A 26,439-nucleotide genomic window follows, 5' to 3' on the forward strand; every position below is an offset into this window, starting at 1 on the left:
GTCTTCTCGCTATATTACTTATGTAATGATTGGATGTATGTGTAATACTATGACATGTTAATACTATGACATGTTAGTATGTTAGCTAGACTAGTAGGGACTTTTTTATGGAATGCGATTGAAGCATGTTGTGTGTTGCTTGTTACTTGTCAATTGGTATGTTATGTGCCATAGTGAGCTGATGACAAGATCAGGGTAGGCTGTGAGTCAAACAATGCTCAACGGGTTAATAACAAGATCGAGATGGGTCGTGAGTTAAAGAGTATTCATTTGGGATGATAGCAAGATCAGAATGGGTCGTGAGCTAAGAGGCCAATACTTGCATGTATAGTTATTATTTTGATGTCTATAGTATTTTAAGAAACTCATTAAGTTTTGTGTTTACAGTTGTGTATAATGTTTTTCAGGTATTTCATCTGAACTAGGGAAGGCTCCAGCTTGACCGCATTACACTCACATCATTATTGGCAGTATTGAGATTGACGCATAAATATATTTAAAACTCTGATTCTTGGTTACATCAACTTGTGGATTGAAAATTTTTGTTTTATGATTTGGAATTAATGGAATGGATATCATTGTTCACTTTTAAAAATAGGAAAAAATTTTGGTTGAATTTTTGGAACGTTTCACTAAAAGGTTTAATTACGTTGAATTAATAATTATCGCGACACGATTTTGAGCATGAAAAAGTTTTGTATTAAATTTAGGTAAATTCTTTCGGTTGTAACCCCACACTTAGTTTTCTTGAATTCTGGCACATCACAAAGGGAGAGGCATACCAAACTTTGTTGGTGTAGGCAGCGATGATGAAGACAGAACTTAGTGGTTGAATTAGGGACAAATGGTGGAGGCATTTGGTGGTCGAAGACAGTATGATATCCTTGTGGGTGCTCGACATTTTGAACGGAGCCATGGTAGGAGTCCGGAGTTGATGGTGATAAACCTAGTGATATGGTAGGACAAGGAAGGTGATGGTTTTGGTATTGTTAAGGTGTGAAACTGATACGCCTATTTTATAGGGGTAGACCTACTTGGTATCTCGTGATGGTAGAGATAACCCCTCAAATTTTACTGTCAAGTGCAAAATTTATTTTAAATTTGTCAAAAACCGTCACAAATCCATCAGAAAATATGTTATGGATCCGTTGAAAATTCATCATAGAGTCCTAATAAGTGTAAATTTAATAAAAATATGTTGGTAAAAATCTTTTACTGTGTTACCGACAAATGTCGTCAAAAAATAAATTGTTTAATAGCACAGCCTTTAAATAACTATACAACCCCTAATATTTATTTCTGCCTCAGCGTGATTGTATATAATGGAAGTAAAGAAAACAATTAACTAGAGATGAAAATGGGAAGCAAAGCACATGAAGCAATGATGCAATAGCAAAGACTAAATCATGTTTCTCACTTTGTATATGAAAGCGATCCCATGTTGTCTTTTTGTAAATTAAAAAAATAATAAGATGACGAGATGTTGCCAGGTGTTTGGGACGGAATAGAATATATACTCACAGTCCATCTCTCCCACCACTAACATCTCTCTATTTCTCTCTCTACACTTGCAAGTAAGTCGCAAATTTTTTATAGAGATTTCTTTTCCATAAATGGAAAGTAATAAACCTCCAAGACACGGCGGAGGAACGATGGTAGCCACCACCAAACCATCCAGATTTAACCGGATCTGTGTCTTCTGTGGAAGTAGCTCCGGCAAGAACCCCATCTACCGTCATGCTGCCATCCAACTCGGCAACCAATTGGTACATAATTATCTTCTTCTTTATAACTTTAAAGAAAATACTTTTAATACAGAGTTTTACTCTACCTAGTTTCATCAAGAACTTAACAGATACAGTAATTTGATTAAAGACAACTGATCATCGAGTCTTGACAATTAAATTACATGTCTACCAGATAAACTTCTTAATGGATTACAATTGTTATGTTGAGGGAAAAAAAAAATTTAAATGATAGATTTATTATTAGTATTCTTTTTAAATATTTTTAATGGATTACCCGTAGTATATATTTTTCACTTTAACTGGAAAACAAGAATTTTTTGCAGGTGAAAAAAATCATTATATAATTGAAAATCAACGTGTGCGATAGTTAATAAATGGCTATGACTCTTATGGAAGTACATGCACTACTTTTGAACCCCATGCAAAGCGACAAATGGTCTATATTGGCTCTATATATAAATTTCTAACGATGGTATTTGATATTTTATATCAAAATAATCGTACAAAGGTTCATATTTACAAAATTATATGAATATATAAAATGATTATAGTCCATCTTTTATCTTTCAGGAAAGCAAAAGTATACATGTATAAATTTTGACATTGTATTCATGTTTTCCAATTACAATGACTTCTTTGAGCGTTTTTATCAAGAAAGGAAATGTTTTTCTTATAGGTATGTTCGTCAACCAGCTTTTAAAAAGAACTTGAAATTTAAAAAAAAAAATGATTTATTAGAGATTATAAGTTTAAAACTTTTATTTTAAATGAAAATTTTCTAATTCAAAAATTAAATCAAATAGTTTTTAAAATCTATTAATTTCTAACTGTTGTATTAATATTGATTTACACATTTCAAAAAATTTACGATTTTTTTGCCGAATAATTTTACAAAAACACAGTTATAATTTTAGATTTGAGTTAATTTTCCTAAACATACCCCAGCCGGTATGATAATTACTGGGTCAACTATTTGTCATGTGTCTACATGGTGTATGGATTTCATATTAACCGACATATAACGAGAAATTTAATATAAAAGTAAAAAGTGAGTACAAGTTTCATTTTTAGTGGCCTGGTTGAACTTAAATATATCAAATCATATATTATAATTACTTTATAATAATCTTGTTTAAATAAATAAATGCTACTAGTTCATTTGTAACACGTAAGTAAACTTTGGTTCACATGTTTTCATTTCTTTATATAATAATAATTTAATATACATATAAAAAACAGAAGGACACGGATCAATTACTTCAGTCAATAAAGCTAAAGGCCTTGTTTAATTTATATAAATACTTACAAAAGAAATTCCATTACAAAACTTGTCTTTTGTATAAAAAAATATACAAGACTTTTTGACATACATTCTAGGAAAGAACATTCAGCGGTTTTCAAACAAAGTTCAAAAAGAATTTCATGAATATAATTTCAACTCGTTCACGATCAACCTGAGGAGGTGTTAGGTGTATGATCGAATGTTTTGTGAAAGGGCCCAAAAGTTTACTTTTTCGATAATCTGTCACTATATGCTGCTAATCTGTTACTAATTAATCCGTCATTTATATATGGCTATCTATCTTTATATGTTACTAATCTATCATTATCCATTGTTAGTCTGTGGTTAATCCGAAATTTTAGAGGACCATTTTTTACTATTCACATAGGGCTTTCGAAATGAACGGACTAAACGATGTCATTTTGGCTTTACATTTTGTTAGCAATGAATTTTGGACTTATTAAAAATAATGGTAACAATTGTGTTTTATAGAACTTTAATAGTTTTTTCTGATAATTATTAATTTATTAAACTTTATAATTAAAATAATTTGGAAATTGCAGGTTGAAAGGAGGATTGATTTGGTATACGGTGGAGGAAGCATCGGGTTGATGGGTCTTGTTTCTAAAGCCGTTTTCGATGGTGGTTGCCATGTCATAGGGTACGAATAATCACTAAAATATTAAAATAGGTCATGATCATGACAGAAAATAAAATAATAAATTTGTAAAAATTACTTGTAAAACGAGTTTCATGAAATTATATTAATTTACAAAATCAGGTTCTATGTTTATTTTTTTATTTTCATGGAATACCAAGAACTTGTAGAACAATAATATTTTTAATTTCTTTTGGGAATAATTTATTCATTTATATTTTATAAAATACTAATATTTTGTAATGTAGTAGATTTTTTCTGCTAAAAATGACCAGAAACATAGATTTTCAAATTAAATTATTGGTGATTTTTCAAAATCATGCATATTCCAAACTATGAGGAAAAGGACTGGTATTGTCGTTTCGTTGTGTCAATTTTGTAGCGATAGAATACGAATTTGTTTTTTGTTTAGTCATTGTTTCTAATTTTGCAACTTATGAATTTGTATCTATTTTAGAAAAAATAAATAAATAAATTGACAATTAGATCCTATTTCTGATTGATTGGTGCTTTTTATAATTCCACTTTTATGATTGGGACTTGACATGTAAATGTTTTATGGTTTGTGGATAATTCCATTCTTATAGAATTTGTTACTTTCAATGGATAATTGTTTTGTATTCATAATTTATCTACATGTATAAATTTCAAGCTTATTGTTTATTGTTGATGTTTAGGGTGATACCCAAAGTGTTGATGCCAAAAGAGGTAAAGTCTCTTGTTCATTAGTTAGTTTTTCTTTTCCTTTTTTTTTTTTTTTTTTTTTTGTATTAGACAATAAAAATACTATATGTTCAGATCATAGGAGAAACCATCGGTGAAGTTAAACCAGTGTTGAACATGCATCAAAGGAAAGCTGAGATGGCACGCCAAGCTGATGCTTTTATAGCATTGCCAGGTATCAATTTTGTGTAGAATTTTATTTTGGAAATAAAAAATATATATTAATAAATTATGATGCAACCAAAAAAGTAGTAAAAATTGATGTGTTTGCATCTTCATTTTCAATTCGATTACATAATATGACAACTTGAAAAGAAAAAAATAATAAAAAAAAACCGAAAAAAATGAGATAATACTCAGAACTCAAAATGTGATGTCAAATTTGTTCTTTATGTCGCTTATATTCTAATTGTATTTAATAAGTCGTTAATTTATTTTTATGCGTTCTCGTTAAACCATTAAAGTGAATTTGAAATGGATAATCTGTAATATAGGATCACAATGGACAGGAATATTAGCCTCAAATAAATCTAAAAGAACAAATTTTATCATATTAAACTAGGTGTGAAACCCATGTATTACATGGGTTTACTTAAAAAAAAAATTAAATATAAAATTTTAACAATTTGAAAATTTTGGATTTATAAGAAAAATGAGAAAAATTTTGATTTATTAAAATTAATGAGGCTTTAATGTATTGAATATATTACATATATAAACTTTTTCTAATAAATATCTTACATATATATTACCTTACATATTAAATGTGGAATTTTAATTTGATAAAATGAAAAATATAATAAAATGACAAGTGGAAAATAGAAAATTTAAAAATTTTAGAAAATGTCATGTGTCTAAATGAAGAATAAGAGGACATGTAGCAAAAACATTCATTTATTATAGTAGATGTCACTGGTAGATATCAGAATGATTCAATTAATACTAATTGCGTGGTTGAAATATATTAAATGGTGTAATGAAAACCTAAGAAAAGTTTAATAATATATTGAATATAATTGATTTTAATGTGCAAAACCAAATTGTTTTAGTTGATTAACCTAACTCATCAAAGGGTTTTTAGTCCAGCAGATATTGGTATCCTTCGTTAAGGTTGAGGGTTCAAATTTTGTGTAAAACATAGATAAATTCATGAATAGTTTAAAGTTATATTATATTTGTAGTTAAAAAAAAGGTAAACCTAACTCAAAACAATAAATAGGAGTCATTTGTGAGTTCACAAATTAAGTGTATTAACTTATTACCTAATTATCTTTGTTGTGTTTTTGTTGAGGCAATACATTTAAAAAGATCCTTATATTTTTTACATTTTACAAATTCGACACTAAACACACACACACAAAAAATAATAAAATAAAATAAATCAATAGGGGCAAGTGTCGATTATTATTAATATTGTATATCGCTAAATATTTTTATAGGTGGCTATGGTACACTTGAGGAACTTCTTGAAGTAATTACATGGGCACAACTTGGAATCCACCAAAAACCGGTGATTAATATTTTTCAATATGAATAATATTATTTGTAGCACTAATCCTTTTTTATATGTTACAATATTATATGGCTTGAACAAAAAGTTTATTTAAGGATTTTCATATTTTTATTACTGAATAAAATATTTGGATAAGATATATATATATATATATATATATATATATATATATATATATATATATATATATATATATATATATATATATATATATATATATACACACCATCTCTTTGGTAGTATTTCTGCATAATTTGTGTGCATGAGTTTTTTCTTGTTTATATGACTATAATAGCCCATTTTCCATATTATATGATACCATATTCTAGCATAGTCTATACAAAGTACAAATGGGCTATACAAAAAGGGGCCTAACATGGGCTATTACATAATAACGTACACTAAAGGTGAGGTGAGTTTGACTCAATTAAATTGAAGTTGTTTGTATCATATTTAGAAACTATTAGAAACCACTAATTCGATAATGACTCCTCTTATATGTTGTTTACTTGGTGAAATTCAAATCGTTCCTAACAATTTTTAAAGCATAACATATGTTGTTTCATGATCAATATTTTAACATATTCAAATGTTTACAGGTAGGATTGTTGAATGTAGACGGATACTACAACTCCTTGTTGTCCTTCATAGACAAGGCTGTTGATGAAGGTTTCGTCACCCCTACTGCCCGTGGGATTATCGTTTCTGCCCAAACTGCCCATGAACTATTGTCCAAGCTTGAGGTATATAATCGTTTTCTTGAACAGCTAAGCAAAACATTCTTTCAAATAAAAAAAAAATTAAAAACTATAGTTAATATTATCAAATTTAAGTAAAATTATGGTAGTTTTTTTTTATTATCTTTTAATTCCATATCCAAATAATTAAAATGTTTGTCATTTGAATATTTTATTATATATTTAATAAAGTTTTATGTGAATAAAATTTAAATTCATAGGAATACGACCCAGAGCAGAATGTGACGGATGTTAAACTGAGTTGGGAAATGGAGCAACAATTGGGTTATACTGCAAAGTCAGAGATTGCACGTTGACTTAGTCTCACCCCTACAAACTTCCAACTGAAAACCATTGACAGCCGTTAGATTGAGTAGACCACCATAAGTTTGTTCTCATATATAACATAGGATCTTAACTCTCCTTGAGTTTAAGGAAGGGTGTGTGGATTTGTTTACTTCCATGTATAATTTGATTGTACCGAGTGTACTTATTGCTAGGAATATAGGAAAAAATAATATTATGTTATATATAGTTTTTTTAATTACATAATTAAACTAAAATATTTATTTATTTCATATCTTGTAACTAGACTCACAATATGTTCCTAATTTGTTTTTCCTATTACTTATTCTTGTTATTTTGTTAGAGTTACACAAAAATAAAATATTTTATGCAATAGATTTGTCAATATGTCTCATTGTTATCCTTCCAACAATCTCTAACCATGGGATCCTATCTCATTCCGGTTTTCTAAAAGCATCTATATATATATATATATATATATATATATATATATATATATATATATATATATATATATATATATATATATATATATATAGAGAGAGAGAGAGAGAGAGAGAGAGAGAGAGAGAGAGTAAGAGAGAGAGGTGGGTTCAATTGAGAAAATAAAAAAAGTTGAGAATGGAGGAATCATTCTCAACCACTCATTTAATCTAAGCATAAAAAGACACGGTGGCAAACTTGTAAATATGATAATAACCTTTAATCTCAAATACAAAACTGTATAGAAATTTCGATCGTTCATCATCCAAATTTCTCCTCCAACCTTCAACAATTATCCAGATTTCTTCACTTAACCCATCATCAACATCATCCGGTGTTAATCAATTATCAATCTTCGTCAATAACATGTTTATCAACACGATTCAACAGTTAACAACAAAAATTCGTTTTTGGTTCTTTTAATCAAGTCTTCAATTCTGCTTGAATACGATCAGATCTTCAACATCTACGATTAATTATACTACCAGCGTTATTAGATCAACATCACCGATAATCAATAAAATATCCACTTCATATCATTCATTCAACATCGATTCTCAAATAAAACTTCAAAATTGAGGTTAGAAAAAGATCAAATCGTTTTTTTTTTTTTTTGAAAAAATTCATATAATTCTCTATCTATCTACTATTTTGTAAGATTTAAATAGTCAAAGTATCATGTTTTTAACATTTTTAAAAAATTTAAATTGTATGCACTCCAACTGTTTGATGAAATGCATAAACTAAATTACCACGTTATATTCATATACGAATATGTTTTCTCACATGAATCTGTATATGATTATTAAAACAAAAAAACAAATATGCAAGTCTATATGTTATTCATATGTGAATAACATATAAAAATTATATATATTTGTGAAAACACATTGTAATATTCATATGTGAATATACTATGTAATATTCATAAGTGAATATATCATCTAATATTCACAAGTGAATATACTATGTAATATTCACATGTGATATACCATGTAATACTATGTAATATTTAGATATGAAAATATTATCTAATATTCATAAGTGAATATATCATCTAATATTCACAATGAATATACTATGTAATATTCACAAATGAATGCATCGTCTAATATTTAAATATAAATATACTATGTTTAGTATATGCTATATTCATATATGAACGATACTTAAATTGTAAAAAAAAAAAAAAAAAAAAAAAAAAAAAAAAAAAAAATTAATCATAGCTTTTATTCATAAGTGAATAACGAATGTACTGTAGTAAAAACTTGATTCATTTTTATTCACTTATGAATAATGATAGCAAAAAATATAAAAAAAAAAACTATTTTATCTTAAAACTATATCAATATTGATGTCTATTTGTAGAGAATAAAAAATCATGAATTTTAGTATATTTAAAATCATTTTTCGATAAAAATAGCTTCTTAAAAATTAAAAAAAAAAACGAAAAAACTATGTTTTTGTATATATTAAGGTAATGCTTAGCATAGTTTAAGGAAACATGTTTTGTTGGAAAATACATGTCTATTCATTTCCCATTTCTACTGGTACGACGGAGGCTTTTGCGGCAAAAATAAATGAGTGGTTGAGAATGATTCCTTCATTCTCAACCTTTTTTTCTCAATTGCACCCTCCTCTCTCTCTCTCTCTCTCTATATATATATATATATATATATATATATATATATATATATATATATATATATATATATATCAGGTACACAATGTCTCATTATCAGTCTGTCTCAGTCTGAAACCATCATTTGGAACCGAATTTACATTTAAATCGAAACTCTCACACTATAATGCACTTGTTGAAACTCGAACCCTCATATGTTTCTATAAAAATACCATATGAGGTTTTACTTGAATGATTTAGGCACTGATGAAACTGAAACCAATCCTGAAAGGAGCCCAACAAGAACTGCGGTGTTATATGTACTCGGTTCACCTTGCATGGAGTTATTACGCGAATCTATGTAGTTATCAGCTTTGGAGGGTCCACCAACAAGTGCACCGGTTGCAACATTAGGGTTAGGTTCCTTGGATTCGAGCCACTTGTAACCATCCTTGCAACCAGTTTTTACATTAGCGGGTATCGAGGCTCCTCTATGGTGTACATATTGCGGGTATTTGTCACCATATCCGACAAGATAACTCATCTTCATTGGATTGTCCCCCAATACTGTCACACCCCCGAACCAGACGGCGGAAACGTCCGGGGGCTGTCGTGACTCAATTGAATACCATAACATTGAATATATATGAAACAAAACAACATTCGTCACCATTCATCAACATAATACAACCAGTAGTGTTTACATGTCATACATTGTTTGAGATATTACATTTCCAAAAATTTATATTGTTTGGTTCATTCAAAAATAAACTGCAACCGTCACTGAGCATGATTTCCCTTGACTCACTGGTTTCCTGAGAATACAAGTATTTTGAAAAACGTCAACATATGAAATGTTGGTGAGTTCATAAGTAGTGTTTGAAATCGAATGTTTATATTGTTTGAAAAACCACCAGAAAATCCGATATTTTCTGAAAAGAAAAGCTTTCAAAAACGTTTGTGAAGATCCATAGGTATGCTTGTTTGTTTCTATACTTGCAAAAATTGTTCATTTAAGTTGTATGCGTTTAAAATCTGTATGTGATAAAAACCCTAGGGAAACCCGATGTTCCCCTAGTTCTTTTGAAATCCGTTGAGTTGCGTTGAAACCATTACAAAAATAGTAGTATCGGTCCCAAGCGACGTTGGAAGGTTCTCGAGCATTGATTATTTACTACAAACCCGCATTACACAAATGCCCGGTTTATAGATATACCAACGATTCCCGAAGGCGTCGTCAGTACTAATCACGTTATCCAATCGCCCGGACTATGAGTGGTCCCGCATCCGAAGAGAAAGAGGTCACGAAGACCCCGATAACTCTATTAACCGGCTGGGGAAAAATGTGTGCGAGGGGTCCCCGACCCGCCTCGTAAAATGTGTAGACTTTTCTAGCAATACCATGGCCCTTGGGGTCCAATGGTACAAGCCATTGAAAGTCACCCTACGTTGTGCCAAGTCGGTAAGACTCAACACTTCGTAGAAAAAAATGTCTTCGGGCCTTAAGATCAGGTCATTGGGCTAGCTAGGCCCAACAAACAAGATTTTACACTTTTGGGGCCCGAAGATGGTGCGTAGACGTCTGTGCACACTCGTATGTATGTGTATTACCAGTCGTTATTTGTATGTATCAAAGAGTTAGTAGTTGTAGATTTCCATTGGCTCGAGACCGAGCCAATTCGTTTAGCAACGACTATTGGTATTGTAATGAGTTGTATTTCGTTGATAGTTGAGGTATCGTTATTTGATCAAATTGTACATAGTGTATCAGCCTTGAAATATTTTTGTTTTCAGCCCCTCATTATTTGTAAAATTTACATTTTCAACCCTTTTATTTAAGTATTTCCCGGTTTGGTCCTTAAACTATTTTTCTTGACATTTTAACACCAAAAATTATTGAAATTAATATTTTCCAGCATATTTTTCAAAGAAAACAGTTTAAGTCCCTGAAAATGCAGTTTTTCTCGGTTTTAGCCCATCTTTTCGCAATTTTGACAATTTTGGCCCAAAATGGAAAATTTTTGCAACTTTGGTCCCTTTTAAATTTAAAAAGCATTTTAAACCTTTGAAAAGGGTTTGGGACACTTATAGTCCACTGTTTTACAGAAAGTTACAGTTTTGGCCCTCCAAAACAGAAAAATTCGCATAATGGACCTTATTGGGCCGAAATTTGCATTTTTAGCCCAATAGGCTTGAAATTTATGTTTTTAATCCACCAATTGAATAGAATTCCAGAAATAGCTTTATTGAAACTGTTTTGACACCTTTCAACCATCAGAATCTGTAAAATGTCATTTTGGGCCCTTAATTTTGTATTTTTCACATTTTTGGCCCAAAATGTGTGTTTTTAGCTTAAAGAAAATTGTTGCTAACCACTTGGCTATTTATCTAGTATCACTTATTATGTAGGAACATATTTGAAGCTAATATCATAAAACATGAGTTATATCTCGGTTTTGAGGGGTTTAATGGCTAGATCCAACATTAAAACACATATAAGCATACATATAAGCATGGAAATCATACAAGGCATACAAATACATATAGATCTACACTTTCACTTGTATTCCCCCCCACAAAAACTCTTAAAAACAGAAAATAGGGGTATGAATCTCACCTTGGGGTGTTGTTTCGGTTTTTGGAAGAAAAGATGGAAGAAAAATGAAGTGTTTTTGGCCTTGGCTCCCTTTGATGAAGATCTTGAGTTTTGAGATGATTCTAGGGTGTAAGATCACGATTTTTATATAGATTAGGAAAGGATTTTGATAATAAAAGAATTTAAACCATAGATCTATGCATAATCTTACCTTAGATGATGATTTACTTGCAAAATCCTCTTGGAAAGTCCCTAAATTTCGAGATTTTTGGAGAGGGAAGAAGAGAGTTTCCTTGAGTGAACTAGAGAGAATTTGTGAGAGATGTTTGGTGTGTGGGTGTGTATGGCCGAGAGTGAGAGAGAGGAGAGAAGTGAGGTGATTGTGAAGTGATGCTTGCATGGGAAAAAGGAAGTATCTTGCATGGAGATCCTATGGACAATAATGAGGTGGCATGGGAAAGTCAAACCCTCCTCTTGGGCTTGATGTGGGCCGAAACATGGAAGGAAAAGGAAATTTTTGGGCTTTTTGGCTCCTAAGCCCAATATTAGTGGTAATTAGGGTGTGTTTTAAGTCTAAAGGAGTGTAGTAGGATTTTTATGTTTTTCTTGAACTAGTTTTAGGTTATTCATGTATCAAGGCTCTTAATCCATTTCATTCATGACCTAATATGTTGGGATAAGTAAATATGGGTCCACTTAGAGTCCAATTAGGGTTCTAAGCCCATGATAGTCTAATTGGAAGCTTATTGGTTCATTTGGATCCAATAAGGAAGTCTTAGTCCAAAATGGACTTAACCAAAACTTCTAGGGTCTCCAATTGTTTGATGACTATTTATAGTACTTGTATCTTGTATTTGATTAAAGTTTTTGATTCACATTAACTTGAATGTATAGATTACATAGCTTAAAATTCACAGTTGTGACATCATCCCCCCGTTAAAGGGAATTTCGTCCCGAAATTCTGCTTGAAGGCTAGATTTGAGAATGCTAGAATAGGTGAGGGTACTTCTGCTTCATTTGATCTTCGCGTTCCCACGTGAACTCTGGCCCACGCTTTGCGTTCCACCGTACCTTCACGATCGGGATGCGACTCTGCTTAGTACGCTTCACCTCCCTGTCCATGATTTCGATTGGTTCTTCGACGAACAGGAGATTCTCATTGATTTCGATTTCGTCAAGAGGAATGACGAGAGTTTCATCTGATAGGCACTTTTTCAGATTAGAAACATGAAACACGGGGTGCACACCGTTTAGCTCCGGGGGTAGTTGTAGTCTGTAGGCTACCGGACCTATTCGGGCGACGATTTCGAAAGGTCCAATGTACCGTGGGTTTAGCTTTCCTCGTTTTCCGAAACGTATAACCCCTTTCCAGGGTGAGACCTTCAACAATACTCGATCACCGACCTGGAACTCTAGGGCTTTCGCCGTTTATCAGCGTAGCTCTTTTGCCGGTCGCGCGATGCCTGTAATCGAGCTTTGATCTGGACAATCTTTTCTGTGGTCTCGCGAATGATTTCCGGTCCTGTCATTGCCCTATCCGACGTATGTGTTCTTGCTAGCTGGGTGTCACCTACTTCAGCCCAACATAACGGTGATCTACATTTACGCCCGTACAGTGCTTCGAAAGGGGCCACCTTAATGCTCGAATGATAACTATTGTTATATGAAAACTCGATCAACGGTAGGTGGGTATCCCAAGACTTTCCGAAGTCTATCACACAAGCACGAAGCATGTCTTCAAGCGTCTGAATGGTTCGTTCGCTTTGACCGTCCGTTTGTGGGTGATACGCGGTGCTCATATCAAGATGAGTTCCCATTGCCTTGTGGAGCGACTGCCAAAAGCGTGACGTGAATCTACTGTCCCTATCCGAAATGATGGATTTTGGCACTCCATGAAGTCTTACAATCTCTCGTAGGTATAAACGCGTCAGCCTCTCCATCTTGTAGGACTCTTTGATTGGCAGGAAATGGGCAGATTTCGTCAGTCGGTCGATTATTACCCATATGGTGTCCAATCCGTCCGATGTCTTGGGCAGCTTGGTCACGAAATCCATAGAAATCCCCTCCCATTTCCACTCAGGGATTGCCGATTGTTGTAACAATCCGGAAGGTTTCTGGTATTCCACTTTTACTTTGGCACACGTAAGGCACTTACTAACATAAGTTGCGATTTCCGCCTTCATGTTAGGCCACCAATAGTGCTGCTTAATGTCCAAATACATCTTGTCCGAACCAGGATGAATGGAGTATCGTGTCTTGTGGGCTTCCTTCATGACGGTCTCTCTGAATCCTCCGATTTTTGGAACCCAAATACGGTTCATGAAGTAGTATACCCCATTCTCTTTGACTTCCAGGTTCTTCTCCATTCCGCGTAATGCCTCGCTAGTTCTATTTTCCGCTCTCATGGCCTCTGCCTGGGCTGATGCAATTTGAACGGTCAGATGAGACTGAATGGTTATCGCGTGCGTTTTCGTACGTCGATTTGTGTATTCCTTCCGACTTAATGCGTCAGCTACCACGTTGGCCTTGCCTGGATGGTACTTGATCTCGCATTCGTAGTCGTTTAACAATTCCACCCATCTTCGTTGTCTCATGTTCAGCTCCTTCTGATTCAAGATGTGTTGGAGGCTCTTGTGGTCCGTAAAGATGGTGCACTTTGTACCGTACAGGTAGTGCCTCCAAATTTTTAGGGCGAAGACCACAGCTCCCAGTTCTAGGTCATGGGTTGTGTAATTTACTTCGTGCGTCTTCAGTTGACGGGACGCATATGCTATTACTCTTCCTCGTTGCATGAGAACGCAACCTAAGCCTTGATTTGACGCGTCACAGTATACCACAAAATCTTCCGTTCCTTCAGGTAGAGATAGTACAGGAGCGCTGCAAAGAGCTTGCTTCAAGGTTCGAAACGCAATCTCTTGTCGGTCTGTCCACTTGAATGGCACACTCTTTTGCGTAAGCAAGGTAAGTGGCTTGGCGATTTTCGAGAAGTTTTGGATGAATCTCCTATAGTAGCCTGCTAGGCCTAAGAACTGACGAATTTCTGTGGGAGTAGTCGGAGTTGCCCATCCTTCCACAGCTTTGACCTTAGAAGGGTCCACATGAATTCCGTCTTGGCTAACTACGTGGCCTAAGAAATTCACACTCCGAAGCCAGAACTCGCACTTGGAGAGTTTGGCGTAAAGCTTTTCCGATCGCAGCGTTTCTAGGACTTGTCGAAGATGTTGGCCATGCTCCTCTTTGCTTCGAGAATAGACGAGGATGTCATCGATAAACACAATGACGAAGTTGTCCAAGAACGGTCGACAGATTCGGTTCATTAGGTCCATAAATGCCGCGGGTGCATTTGTTAGACCGAAGGGCATTACGACGAATTCATAATGTCCATAGCGGGTTCGGAAAGCGGTTTTAGGAATATCTTCTTCTCGGACCTTGAGTTGATGGTATCCGGACCGTAGATCTATTTTAGAAAAAATAGCTAGCTCCTTGGAGCTGGTCGAATAGATCATCGATTCGCGGGAGTGGGTAGCGGTTTTTGACAGTGAGTTTATTCAACTCTCTGTAATCGATGCACATTCTGAAGGATCCGTCCTTCTTTTTGACAAAGAGCACCGGAGCTCCCCATGGCGAGTAGCTAGGTCGGATAAATCCCTTGTCCAGAAGCTCACTGAGTTGGCTGGACAATTCCTGCATTTCAGCAGGTGCCAACCGATATGGTGATTTAGCGAGAGGAGTTGCTCCTGGGACGAGGTCGATTCGGAATTCAACCTGTCTCTCTGGGGGTACTCCTGGAAGATCTTCGGGAAACACGTCCGGAAATTCACACGCTACCGGAATGTCTTGAATGTTAGTTTCTTCTTTTGTCTTGTCCACTATGTGGGCCAAGAATGCTAAGTTGTTCTTTCGCAGGTGTTTTTGTGCCTTGATGCACGAGATAAGACGAAGATTCGTGCTAGGTTTGTCACCGTAAATTACTAGGGTTTCGTGATTCGGGAGACGAAGGCGAACGGCCTTCTCGTGGCACATAATCTCAGCATGGTGGGGGCTTAACCAATCCATGCCGATAATCACATCAAAACTCTTAATTGATACTGGCATTAGATCTATTCGAAAGACGTGCTGGTTAAGGGTTAGGGTACATCCGATGTAGATCTCCCTAGTGGATTCGGTCTTCCCATTGGCCATTTCCACCGTATAGGTTTCATTTAGCTTTTGGGGTTGTTGTTTTAATAAATGTTTAAACTTCTCGCTTACGAAACTTCGCTCCGCTCCGGTATCAAATAAGATGCATGCATAAGTGTGGTTTAGGAGGAACGTACCGGTCACAACTGCGGGGTCCTGAACTGCATCACTCTGACCCATAGTCAGCATTCTTCCTGCTCCTCTGTTTCCTGAGTTGTTGTTGTTGTTAGGGCAGTCTCGACGGAAATGTCCCGTCCTTCCACACCCGAAACAGGTGTGGCTAGGCCCTGTGTTGTTGCCGCCGGCATTGGTGTTGTTGGTGTTGCGGTGGTTGCTGTTGTTGTTCTGGTTGTTTCCCTGACTCTGGTTCTGAGGAGGATAAGTCCTGCAGAACTTTGCAGTGTGTCCCCTTCGATTGCAACTGGTGCAATGGAACTCCCTACATTCTCCTTGGTGATGGAAACCGCACTTGTTGCATTTGGGATGAGTGCCGGAGTAGGGTCTTGAAGTATTTGAAGCAGCTGAGGCTGGAGCATGTGATGTGACTGGTACCGGCGCAGTGACAGCGTGAACTGCCACCATTTGCTGCTTTTTAGAGGTCTCGGGACCTTGACGCCCCTTCCTCTTGTTGTTCCATCCTTTCTTACCATCGCTCTCCTTCTTCTTCTCAGTCTCTACCGGTTTCTCGCCCTTTTTGTGGTTATGATCATATAGCCTCTTTGCCAATCTCTTCGCACTGTCAAAAGTTTCAGGGTTCGCAGCTATCACATTCCCTTGAATGGGGGATGTCAGTCCCCAAATGAATCGTTCAATCTTCTTCCCCTCTGATGTGATCATACCCGGGCACAACAGAGATAGTTCGCTGAATCTCGATATGTAAGCATCGATGTTCCCATTCTGCACCGTGAGATTCCATAGTTCCTGCTCCATCTTCTGTATTTCGCCTCGGGGGCAGTACTCAGCCGTCAACATCTCTTTCATCTCTGCCCAGGGAATAGAGTTGGCGACAGGGAGTGTCATAGCTTCCACATGACCATTCCACCAAGTGAGCGCTTGGTCTACAAAAGTGCAGGCCGCGAACTTCACTTTCATCTGCTCGGGGCACTCGCATATCTCGAATACCGACTCTACTTTCTCGATCCATCGCTTTAGGGCGATCACTCCTCCGGTACCGTTGAAAGTTCGGGGTTTAGCGTTCGCAAAATCCTTGTAGGTGCACGTTTTAGTGAGTCCTTGGTTCGTCCCGTTGTTCGAACTTCCGGATCCTTGCCCGTTACCTCCTCCGTTGTTTCCTCGGTGAAGTTGTGCCATAGCTGCTGTGACTGCAGCAGACACGGCTGCCTGGAAAGCAGTGGAGTCAACTTCCGGCGGGGTTGGTTCGGGATTTCCGCGAGTAGCTGGGCGAGGCATCTTTCTGTCATGAAACGGAAAGATGTTGGGTGTACGTGGTTTCTGTGAGGTCGTGGTCCTACTGACTAGGTGTATGGCACGAACCTAAGTACTTCTATCATTTAGCATACAATCATAGATTTGCAACACATAGCAGACCACGTAAAAGTTCACTAATATTATCCTATGCCTCTCCCACTATTGCAGACTAAACAAACGTTCTCTTTTTGGTGCTAGAAGGGTATAGTTTTAGGTTCCCTGGCTATCCTGATCTCATCAAGACGTGTGTTAGTTTTACTTTGGAGAGAATGTAGTTGATCAGGCTACATTCACTCCTTGGTATCACTAAGAACAGTCCCGAATTAACCGAGATACCAGCATTATGGTGTTTGATTCAGTGTTGGATCCTTATTCCTAATGCAAGCAAGTGTGTTTTATTCATTTGTTTTGTTCAGAGTTATGTTAGTCCCTCTTTTTGGTTTATAGTTGCATATCAATGTATGGCTCGACATGCTAGTTCACTATAAACAAAGCTCTGATACCAACCTGTCACACCCCCGAACCAGACGGCGGAAACGTCCGGGGGCTGTCGTGACTCAATTGAATACCATAACATTGAATATATATGAAACAAAACAACATTCGTCACCATTCATCAACATAATACAACCAGTAGTGTTTACATGTCATACATTGTTTGAGATATTACATTTCCAAAAATTTATATTGTTTGGTTCATTCAAAAATAAACTGCAACCGTCACTGAGCATGATTTCCCTTGACTCACTGGTTTCCTGAGAATACAAGTATTTTGAAAAACGTCAACATATGAAATGTTGGTGAGTTCATAAGTAGTGTTTGAAATCGAATGTTTATATTGTTTGAAAAACCACCAGAAAATCCGATATTTTCTGAAAAGAAAAGCTTTCAAAAACGTTTGTGAAGATCCATAGGTATGCTTGTTTGTTTCTATACTTGCAAAAATTGTTCATTTAAGTTGTATGCGTTTAAAATCTGTATGTGATAAAAACCCTAGGGAAACCCGATGTTCCCCTAGTTCTTTTGAAATCCGTTGAGTTGCGTTGAAACCATTACAAAAATAGTAGTATCGGTCCCAAGCGACGTTGGAAGGTTCTCGAGCATTGATTATTTACTACAAACCCGCATTACACAAATGCCCGGTTTATAGATATACCAACGATTCCCGAAGGCGTCGTCAGTACTAATCACGTTATCCAATCGCCCGGACTATGAGTGGTCCCGCATCCGAAGAGAAAGAGGTCACGAAGACCCCGATAACTCTATTAACCGGCTGGGGAAAAATGTGTGCGAGGGGTCCCCGACCCGCCTCGTAAAATGTGTAGACTTTTCTAGCAATACCATGGCCCTTGGGGTCCAATGGTACAAGCCATTGAAAGTCACCCTACGTTGTGCCAAGTCGGTAAGACTCAACACTTCGTAGAAAAAAATGTCTTCGGGCCTTAAGATCAGGTCATTGGGCTAGCTAGGCCCAACAAACAAGATTTTACACTTTTGGGGCCCGAAGATGGTGCGTAGACGTCTGTGCACACTCGTATGTATGTGTATTACCAGTCGTTATTTGTATGTATCAAAGAGTTAGTAGTTGTAGATTTCCATTGGCTCGAGACCGAGCCAATTCGTTTAGCAACGACTATTGGTATTGTAATGAGTTGTATTTCGTTGATAGTTGAGGTATCGTTATTTGATCAAATTGTACATAGTGTATCAGCCTTGAAATATTTTTGTTTTCAGCCCCTCATTATTTGTAAAATTTACATTTTCAACCCTTTTATTTAAGTATTTCCCGGTTTGGTCCTTAAACTATTTTTCTTGACATTTTAACACCAAAAATTATTGAAATTAATATTTTCCAGCATATTTTTCAAAGAAAACAGTTTAAGTCCCTGAAAATGCAGTTTTTCTCGGTTTTAGCCCATCTTTTCGCAATTTTGACAATTTTGGCCCAAAATGGAAAATTTTTGCAACTTTGGTCCCTTTTAAATTTAAAAAGCATTTTAAACCTTTGAAAAGGGTTTGGGACACTTATAGTCCACTGTTTTACAGAAAGTTACAGTTTTGGCCCTCCAAAACAGAAAAATTCGCATAATGGACCTTATTGGGCCGAAATTTGCATTTTTAGCCCAATAGGCTTGAAATTTATGTTTTTAATCCACCAATTGAATAGAATTCCAGAAATAGCTTTATTGAAACTGTTTTGACACCTTTCAACCATCAGAATCTGTAAAATGTCATTTTGGGCCCTTAATTTTGTATTTTTCACATTTTTGGCCCAAAATGTGTGTTTTTAGCTTAAAGAAAATTGTTGCTAACCACTTGGCTATTTATCTAGTATCACTTATTATGTAGGAACATATTTGAAGCTAATATCATAAAACATGAGTTATATCTCGGTTTTGAGGGGTTTAATGGCTAGATCCAACATTAAAACACATATAAGCATACATATAAGCATGGAAATCATACAAGGCATACAAATACATATAGATCTACACTTTCACTTGTATTCCCCCCCACAAAAACTCTTAAAAACAGAAAATAGGGGTATGAATCTCACCTTGGGGTGTTGTTTCGGTTTTTGGAAGAAAAGATGGAAGAAAAATGAAGTGTTTTTGGCCTTGGCTCCCTTTGATGAAGATCTTGAGTTTTGAGATGATTCTAGGGTGTAAGATCACGATTTTTATATAGATTAGGAAAGGATTTTGATAATAAAAGAATTTAAACCATAGATCTATGCATAATCTTACCTTAGATGATGATTTACTTGCAAAATCCTCTTGGAAAGTCCCTAAATTTCGAGATTTTTGGAGAGGGAAGAAGAGAGTTTCCTTGAGTGAACTAGAGAGAATTTGTGAGAGATGTTTGGTGTGTGGGTGTGTATGGCCGAGAGTGAGAGAGAGGAGAGAAGTGAGGTGATTGTGAAGTGATGCTTGCATGGGAAAAAGGAAGTATCTTGCATGGAGATCCTATGGACAATAATGAGGTGGCATGGGAAAGTCAAACCCTCCTCTTGGGCTTGATGTGGGCCGAAACATGGAAGGAAAAGGAAATTTTTGGGCTTTTTGGCTCCTAAGCCCAATATTAGTGGTAATTAGGGTGTGTTTTAAGTCTAAAGGAGTGTAGTAGGATTTTTATGTTTTTCTTGAACTAGTTTTAGGTTATTCATGTATCAAGGCTCTTAATCCATTTCATTCATGACCTAATATGTTGGGATAAGTAAATATGGGTCCACTTAGAGTCCAATTAGGGTTCTAAGCCCATGATAGTCTAATTGGAAGCTTATTGGTTCATTTGGATCCAATAAGGAAGTCTTAGTCCAAAATGGACTTAACCAAAACTTCTAGGGTCTCCAATTGTTTGATGACTATTTATAGTACTTGTATCTTGTATTTGATTAAAGTTTTTGATTCACATTAACTTGAATGTATAGATTACATAGCTTAAAATTCACAGTTGTGACAAATACGTAATTCGCCTAACGTGAAAAGTGTTGACTATTAGTATGGATAAATACATGAAATAGCAATCTATTTTTATTAATATGTACATTATAGTATCTTATGTTCATTTTTTATATTATAGCTTTGTACTTTCAATTTTTTCTTTGTTAAGATATTTTACTTTCATACTTTAGAAAATATACCCTATATAGAATTGTTCTTTCAATAATTTTTTTTCTTTAAAACATTGTAGTTTGGAAAATCTACACACTTTTACTAATGAAAATTATCTTAGCCTGAAATCCCTTGATTATTTATAGAACTAAATGCAAGAATAGTAATGTACCTTCATTTATTTATTAATGTATTTAGCATCGTATTTTCATTTTTTCTGTTACAGCATTCTTGTATCACTTTTTATTAAGACATTGTGTTTTAAGAAATGTATTGAAAATCACATTGTAGTTTCAATTTTTGATACCACGACATTACACTTTGGAAAATCTACCCAATTATATCAATCGCAAGTTGGCCCAACGTGAAATGTGTTGATTATTAGTACAACTAAGTGCAAGAAAGAATAATTTACTTTTATTTATTTGTGTAATACATAACCCTGTTTTCATTTTTTTATATTACGACATTGTATTTTTTATATTTTTTTCTTATTAAAACATTGTACTTTGGAAAATTTACTCAATATAGCATATTCTAGTTTCAATTTTTTCTTACCATCAATATTATACTTTGGAAAATCTACAGAATTATAGCAAAGAAAATTGATTTGCATTAGGATGACATAACTAATTTGCTATCATAGGGTAGAATGATAAAGTACAACATTGATAACTACACGAAATGAATGTATAATGTTATATAATATAATATATAAATAAATAAAAATATGATGTTATTTCTTGCATTTAACCCTATTATAAAGTTATATTTTGTTAAACAAGACAAGAATGGACAAACCAATACCTGTGACATGGCAAACATGCGAAGATCAGATGGTAAGAAGGACTCTGAATTGCATTCGAGTTTTGAAGTATCCGATGAAATCATGTAATCGCTAAATAAAACAGCTAAAAATGCTGAAGCTACAGGCTGTTGCAAAGAATGCCACTTGCTCACCCATATTAGACCCCCTGCATTATCAACAAACACAATGAAACATTTTGCACTGTTCTCTTATGTTATGTTATGTTTTGTTTTGTTCTATTAAAACATGAAAAATACCTTTTGTTCTGCTTGATGTTGCGGATGAAGAATCTGGCAAAAGGCTGCACATGACTGCTTCGGCTGACTTTCTATACATATCCATGTTTTCTGTTTCTGCTGCAGCTTTAGGACCAAAGAAGCTTAACCTCGACAACAAAACCTAATATGCCCATTCAAATATTCAAATATTTATTGAGTTTCCTAATAGTCTCATATGTTGCGTTTGTTACATAGGATATAACAAGATTCCTTAATTGTGTCCTTATTAAGACATATTTCATATTTTTTACGTAAGTGTCAAATATATTCATTAGACTATGTAGTAAAAATCAAACCTGAGAATTTATTTTGTGACATAAGGGAATAATACTTCAAGAAAAATCGTCCCCAAAATGTAGCAAAATTGAAACCAATTAAACCCCATTTAGGTCTCCAAACTTTACCTAAGCTTTATTTAGTACAATCTTTAGCTTGTTCTTTTTTTTTTCATCCCGTAAATTATTAGGAAATCTTTGATAAAGTCTCAATATTTTGGTTCAGTTTACGGTTTAATCTCAACATTTATTTTTTGAACAGAAAAGTCTCGATTATATAATTTTATACAACAATCTGTCATTTTCTGTTAAAAAAATAAGGATTGTTTCGTTAATTTGGGCAAAATATAAAATAATTGGGATTTTTCTATTCAAAAAATAAAATTTGGAATTTAACCGTAAACTGATCCAAAATATTGAGACTTTGATGGAGATTTCCCTAAATTATTTGGATAAAGTTCGATCCGGATAAGCATTGCTTAAAAGATCATTGTGAAAATGACACCATGCTTGGACAAATTTGTAAAAAGTTAGGACTTAAAGGGGTCTTGATTAAATCATTCTTTCTGTATTAAGTGAAAAAGAAACAACACCTAAGTCTCTTAAGAGACAACAATGTATCAGTTTCTTGAAGTTATCAATTAAAAAAAAGAAAAGAGAGAGAGAGAGAGAGAGAGAGAGAGAGAGAGAGAGAGAGAGAGAGAGAGAGAGAGAGAGAGAGAGAGAGAGAGAGAGAGAGAGAGAGATCTTACATGAGTTCCAGGAAGCTTGTCATCCCAACTAAACCAAGTCGGAGTTTCCCAATTAGCAAACTTTTCTCCATCTTCTCCGGTTACAAAATCAAGATACTTTCTATCTTTACTTGCAAAATAAAGCCAACTAGCTGCCCACAAAAGCTCATCACCATAACCGGTCGAATTGTAATAATCTTCAACTTCAGGGATGCTTTCGCTATAACTCCCTCTATTCTCATTAGCAAAATGGAACAATTCCTTAGCATGACTCAACAACAAACTTGAATATTTCAAATTACTAGACTTGAACACAAGTGATGCGGAAGCCATGGCTGCTGCTGTTTCAGCAGCCACATCTGACCCTGGGGCTGAAGGGTTGACCTTTTTTAGAGGTCTTTTTTCAGTCATGTCTTCAGGTCTATCCCAACATTTATGGTCCTTCACCGGATCGCCTACCTGGCAACAATTGCCACGTCATCGTGTTTATAGTTTTTTTGGTTACAAATTGTTTATATTTTGGTAAAATGGATGTAAATTGGTTGATATTAATTGTCCTTTATTCTAGTATGATGAGATCAGGTTAGGAATGGAATGGAATAGGTTATTCCATTGGAAAAGAATTGAATGGAATGGTTTATTTCGTTCGAATGAGAACAAGCTTTTCTTTTGCATGGTGCAATGAGCCATTTTTCAAGGAATGTGATTCTTTCCAATATATAATTTTTATTTCTTAGTTTTAAGGTGTGTTTTTTTTTTTTTTCATTCCATAATGGTATGAAAAGTTGCAATAAAACCCATTTTTATTTATATAATTTTTAGTGACATGTATCCTTTTTAAAAAAAAAAAATCAACGGTTATAATTAAATTAAAATATTATCTTTCTAAATGTAACTAGAAAATATATTTATTGTTATAATCTTATTTGGGTTTCAATATTGTGCTTAAATTTTTATGTTTAGTAAATTAAATTTTTATAATATAAATTAACTATGAATAGAGTATAGTACTAAAAACTATACACTTGAATAAACAATTGTCATTTTAAACATATCATCAAGTTATAAAATAATCAGTTATACACTTTATTTACATAAAATATAAAAAAAAAAATCATATAAAACTTAATTCCATTCTTACACGCTACCAAAACATGATGATGGAATGTAATTACTGATTCCATTACCTTTCTTACTTCATTACCATATCCATTTTATTTATCTGTCATTCCATTCCATCCAACCAAACAAATCCAAAAAAAGTTAAATTATATAAACAAATAAAACTCATAACCAATGATATGGTTAACATAATCATGGAGTTTACCTGAACATAAAGCTGATTAGGTGTAGGATGAGAATTAACAAGGTAATCAGTGATCCATTTAAGTGATTCTTTAGCAGGTTGCAACTGATCCACTACTTCCATCTGATCACCATATTCGAGTATGGCCCACGAAAGGACAGTAGCAGTAAATGCCATTGGGAATCCAAACTTCATATGGTCTCCGGCATCATACATTCCTTTGGAAAGGTCAATACCTTCTTCATTCCCATCATTTAAAGCCGAATCCCCCCTCCATATTACCTTATTGTTCACCAACTTTCCAGCTACAACACAATGGAAAGATCATGATTTAGAATAAAGAGGGCATTCACGTCTTTTACACAAACAAGAGATCGAGTGTGAGTCCTTGTTCGCCCTTTTTAGGAGACACAATTCTTAATATTGAAAGATCTAATACATAAAGTGACTATAAAGAACAGTAAAAAAAAGGGGTAATCTTCTTAAACAAGAGCAAAAATCTCTTGAATCGGGTTAAAGAAGACGCAAAAAAGTATCTTTGTTTTATGTGAATTGAAGGTAATAACTTTAGATTCTATGCAATTCAAAAGTGTTTTTTGACGTCTAAATTACTCTCAATTCAAAGTTAAAAAGTGATCATCGTAACATTTAGATAAATTGTTCCAAAACACATGTCCAACGAATGCTTATGATAAAAAGATTACATGTAAGCTTGATCATAAATGGAAGATGCACTTGAAATAAATCGAGCTAAACATCAAATTAAAGAGATAAATTACGACTAATGAAATGGGTAGCCTTACATTTTTGGACATCGAAGAACTGCATAGCGATCTTTAGAGCATCGCCATATTTCTTAGAGACGATACCGGTTCCATACACAAATTTCTTGGTGTAAGTAAGCACTACAACGAACGCTACCACCCCCAATATTATCATCAAAAGAAATAATAGAAAACCTCGAGATTTCTTTCTCTCGCCTATTTTCCCCGTCATCTTTGCCGCGATTAGTCCTCAGATTTGAACAAAATCGATCCTTGAATTGATTGAAATCAGAAATGGACGATGGAAATCCTCCAAAATGAGCAATTAATCCAACAATGTTTACGACAAAATTGTAGGCATTCACTGGATTTGATCTTTGTATTTTTGACAACGTTGAACAATGAATGTTTTTCTTATTATATTAGAATAGATCGTATAGCATTTATTATATTAGAATAGATCGTATAGCATCTGGTATCAGAGGCGAGGCTACATTAAGGTTAAGGGTGTCCATGGACACCCATAATTTTATAATTTTTTATGCAGATTATATAATAAAATTAAGATGGACGCCTGTAGAAAAATAAAACGGACACCTGTGGTGCAAAAAAATAAAAATCTTTTAAAAGTTTTGAAATCTTTTTAACAAAATACAAGATTGCACCGATATACTAAGATCCTAACCAAAAAAATCTTATTTGTAAATATTAGTATCTGATTTCAGTCTTTAAATTACTAAAAGAACAAAGATTATTTTTGGGTCACCGGCCACTTCTCTCCTCAACCTCTCTCCGTCATTGATGTTAAGTCGATTCTTTGTTGTCTTGGGTATGTTTTCACTTACTTTGCTGCCCTCTCCTCCGATTTCTTTTGTTCTTGTCATTTGTTGCCGTTGTATCTTACTTCTCTGCGTTCTTTGGTTTTATCTTTTAAGTAACACCGTCACAATTTCTCTCTCTTTCTCACTCATTAAATTAGAATTTACAATGCATAAGATTATAGGAAGTAGGTCAAAGTCTATGTATGTTATCTAGAAATTACTGTGACACTAGTTTGTAAATGAAAGAATAGGTGATGGGTTAAAGTAAACATACAAATCGGAAATCATAAGTTACTCTCATGTTTCTTTTCTTTTTTGTTTTAAACTTTTTCTTTATATTATTTTGATTTGATAATTTATTAGGTTATATGTTATCTTGTAAGATTATTCGCTTGTAATTTGGTTAATATTTAGTATAGATTGGTGATTCTAAGACTGTGATGATTATTTTTATTTTTACGTTTAGTGTTAGGGATTTTTAAATTATGTTTGATTTTTGTTGTTAAATTTAATAAAATATTTTTCTCAAATGGTACTGCCGAAAAACGAACTCAAAACCAATTTTATC

The 26,439-nt window shown here is 34.3% G+C and overlaps 2 protein-coding genes across 2 annotated transcripts; one reads left to right on the top strand and one right to left on the bottom strand.

The window, feature by feature from the left end:
• The first annotated feature begins 1,523 nt into the window (after window positions 1-1,523).
• LOC111920731 (cytokinin riboside 5'-monophosphate phosphoribohydrolase LOG7) lies at window positions 1,524-7,292 on the top strand. The gene is made up of 7 exons (XM_023916291.3): window positions 1,524-1,766; window positions 3,594-3,691; window positions 4,366-4,396; window positions 4,487-4,586; window positions 5,851-5,921; window positions 6,524-6,667; window positions 6,883-7,292. The coding sequence occupies exons 1-7, from the start codon at window positions 1,614-1,616 to the stop codon at window positions 6,976-6,978; spliced, it is 693 nt and encodes a 230-aa protein (XP_023772059.1). The 5' UTR covers window positions 1,524-1,613; the 3' UTR covers window positions 6,979-7,292.
• Window positions 7,293-17,897: 10,605 nt separating this feature from the next.
• On the bottom strand, window positions 17,898-25,535 carry LOC111920722 (endoglucanase 2). Its single transcript, XM_052768056.1, has 6 exons — window positions 25,090-25,535; window positions 24,308-24,591; window positions 23,002-23,439; window positions 21,954-22,095; window positions 21,696-21,862; window positions 17,898-18,029 (listed from the first exon to the last, which is right to left on the bottom strand). The coding sequence occupies exons 1-6, from the start codon at window positions 25,280-25,282 to the stop codon at window positions 17,922-17,924; spliced, it is 1,332 nt and encodes a 443-aa protein (XP_052624016.1). The 5' UTR covers window positions 25,283-25,535; the 3' UTR covers window positions 17,898-17,921.
• Window positions 25,536-26,439: the final 904 nt, after the last annotated feature.

This window comes from Lactuca sativa, chromosome 2 (assembly GCF_002870075.4).
Source record: "Lactuca sativa cultivar Salinas chromosome 2, Lsat_Salinas_v11, whole genome shotgun sequence".
NCBI lineage: Eukaryota > Viridiplantae > Streptophyta > Magnoliopsida > Asterales > Asteraceae > Lactuca > Lactuca sativa.

Excerpts from the sequence above, each read along its gene's own strand:
- LOC111920731 (XM_023916291.3), top strand. The coding sequence starts at position 1,614 with ATGGAAAGTAATAAACCTCCAAGACACGGCGGAGGAACGATGGTAGCC. Across the intron at positions 4,587-5,850 it reads TGCTTTTATAGCATTGCCAG|GTGGCTATGGTACACTTGAG; the intron begins GTATCAATTTTG and ends ATATTTTTATAG. Across the intron at positions 5,922-6,523 it reads TTGGAATCCACCAAAAACCG|GTAGGATTGTTGAATGTAGA; the intron begins GTGATTAATATT and ends AAATGTTTACAG.
- LOC111920722 (XM_052768056.1), bottom strand. The coding sequence starts at position 25,282 with ATGACGGGGAAAATAGGCGAGAGAAAGAAATCTCGAGGTTTTCTATTA. Across the intron at positions 24,592-25,089 it reads GTTCTTCGATGTCCAAAAAT|CTGGAAAGTTGGTGAACAAT; the intron begins GTAAGGCTACCC and ends ATTGTGTTGTAG. Across the intron at positions 21,863-21,953 it reads AACATCAAGCAGAACAAAAG|GGGGTCTAATATGGGTGAGC; the intron begins GTATTTTTCATG and ends TTGATAATGCAG.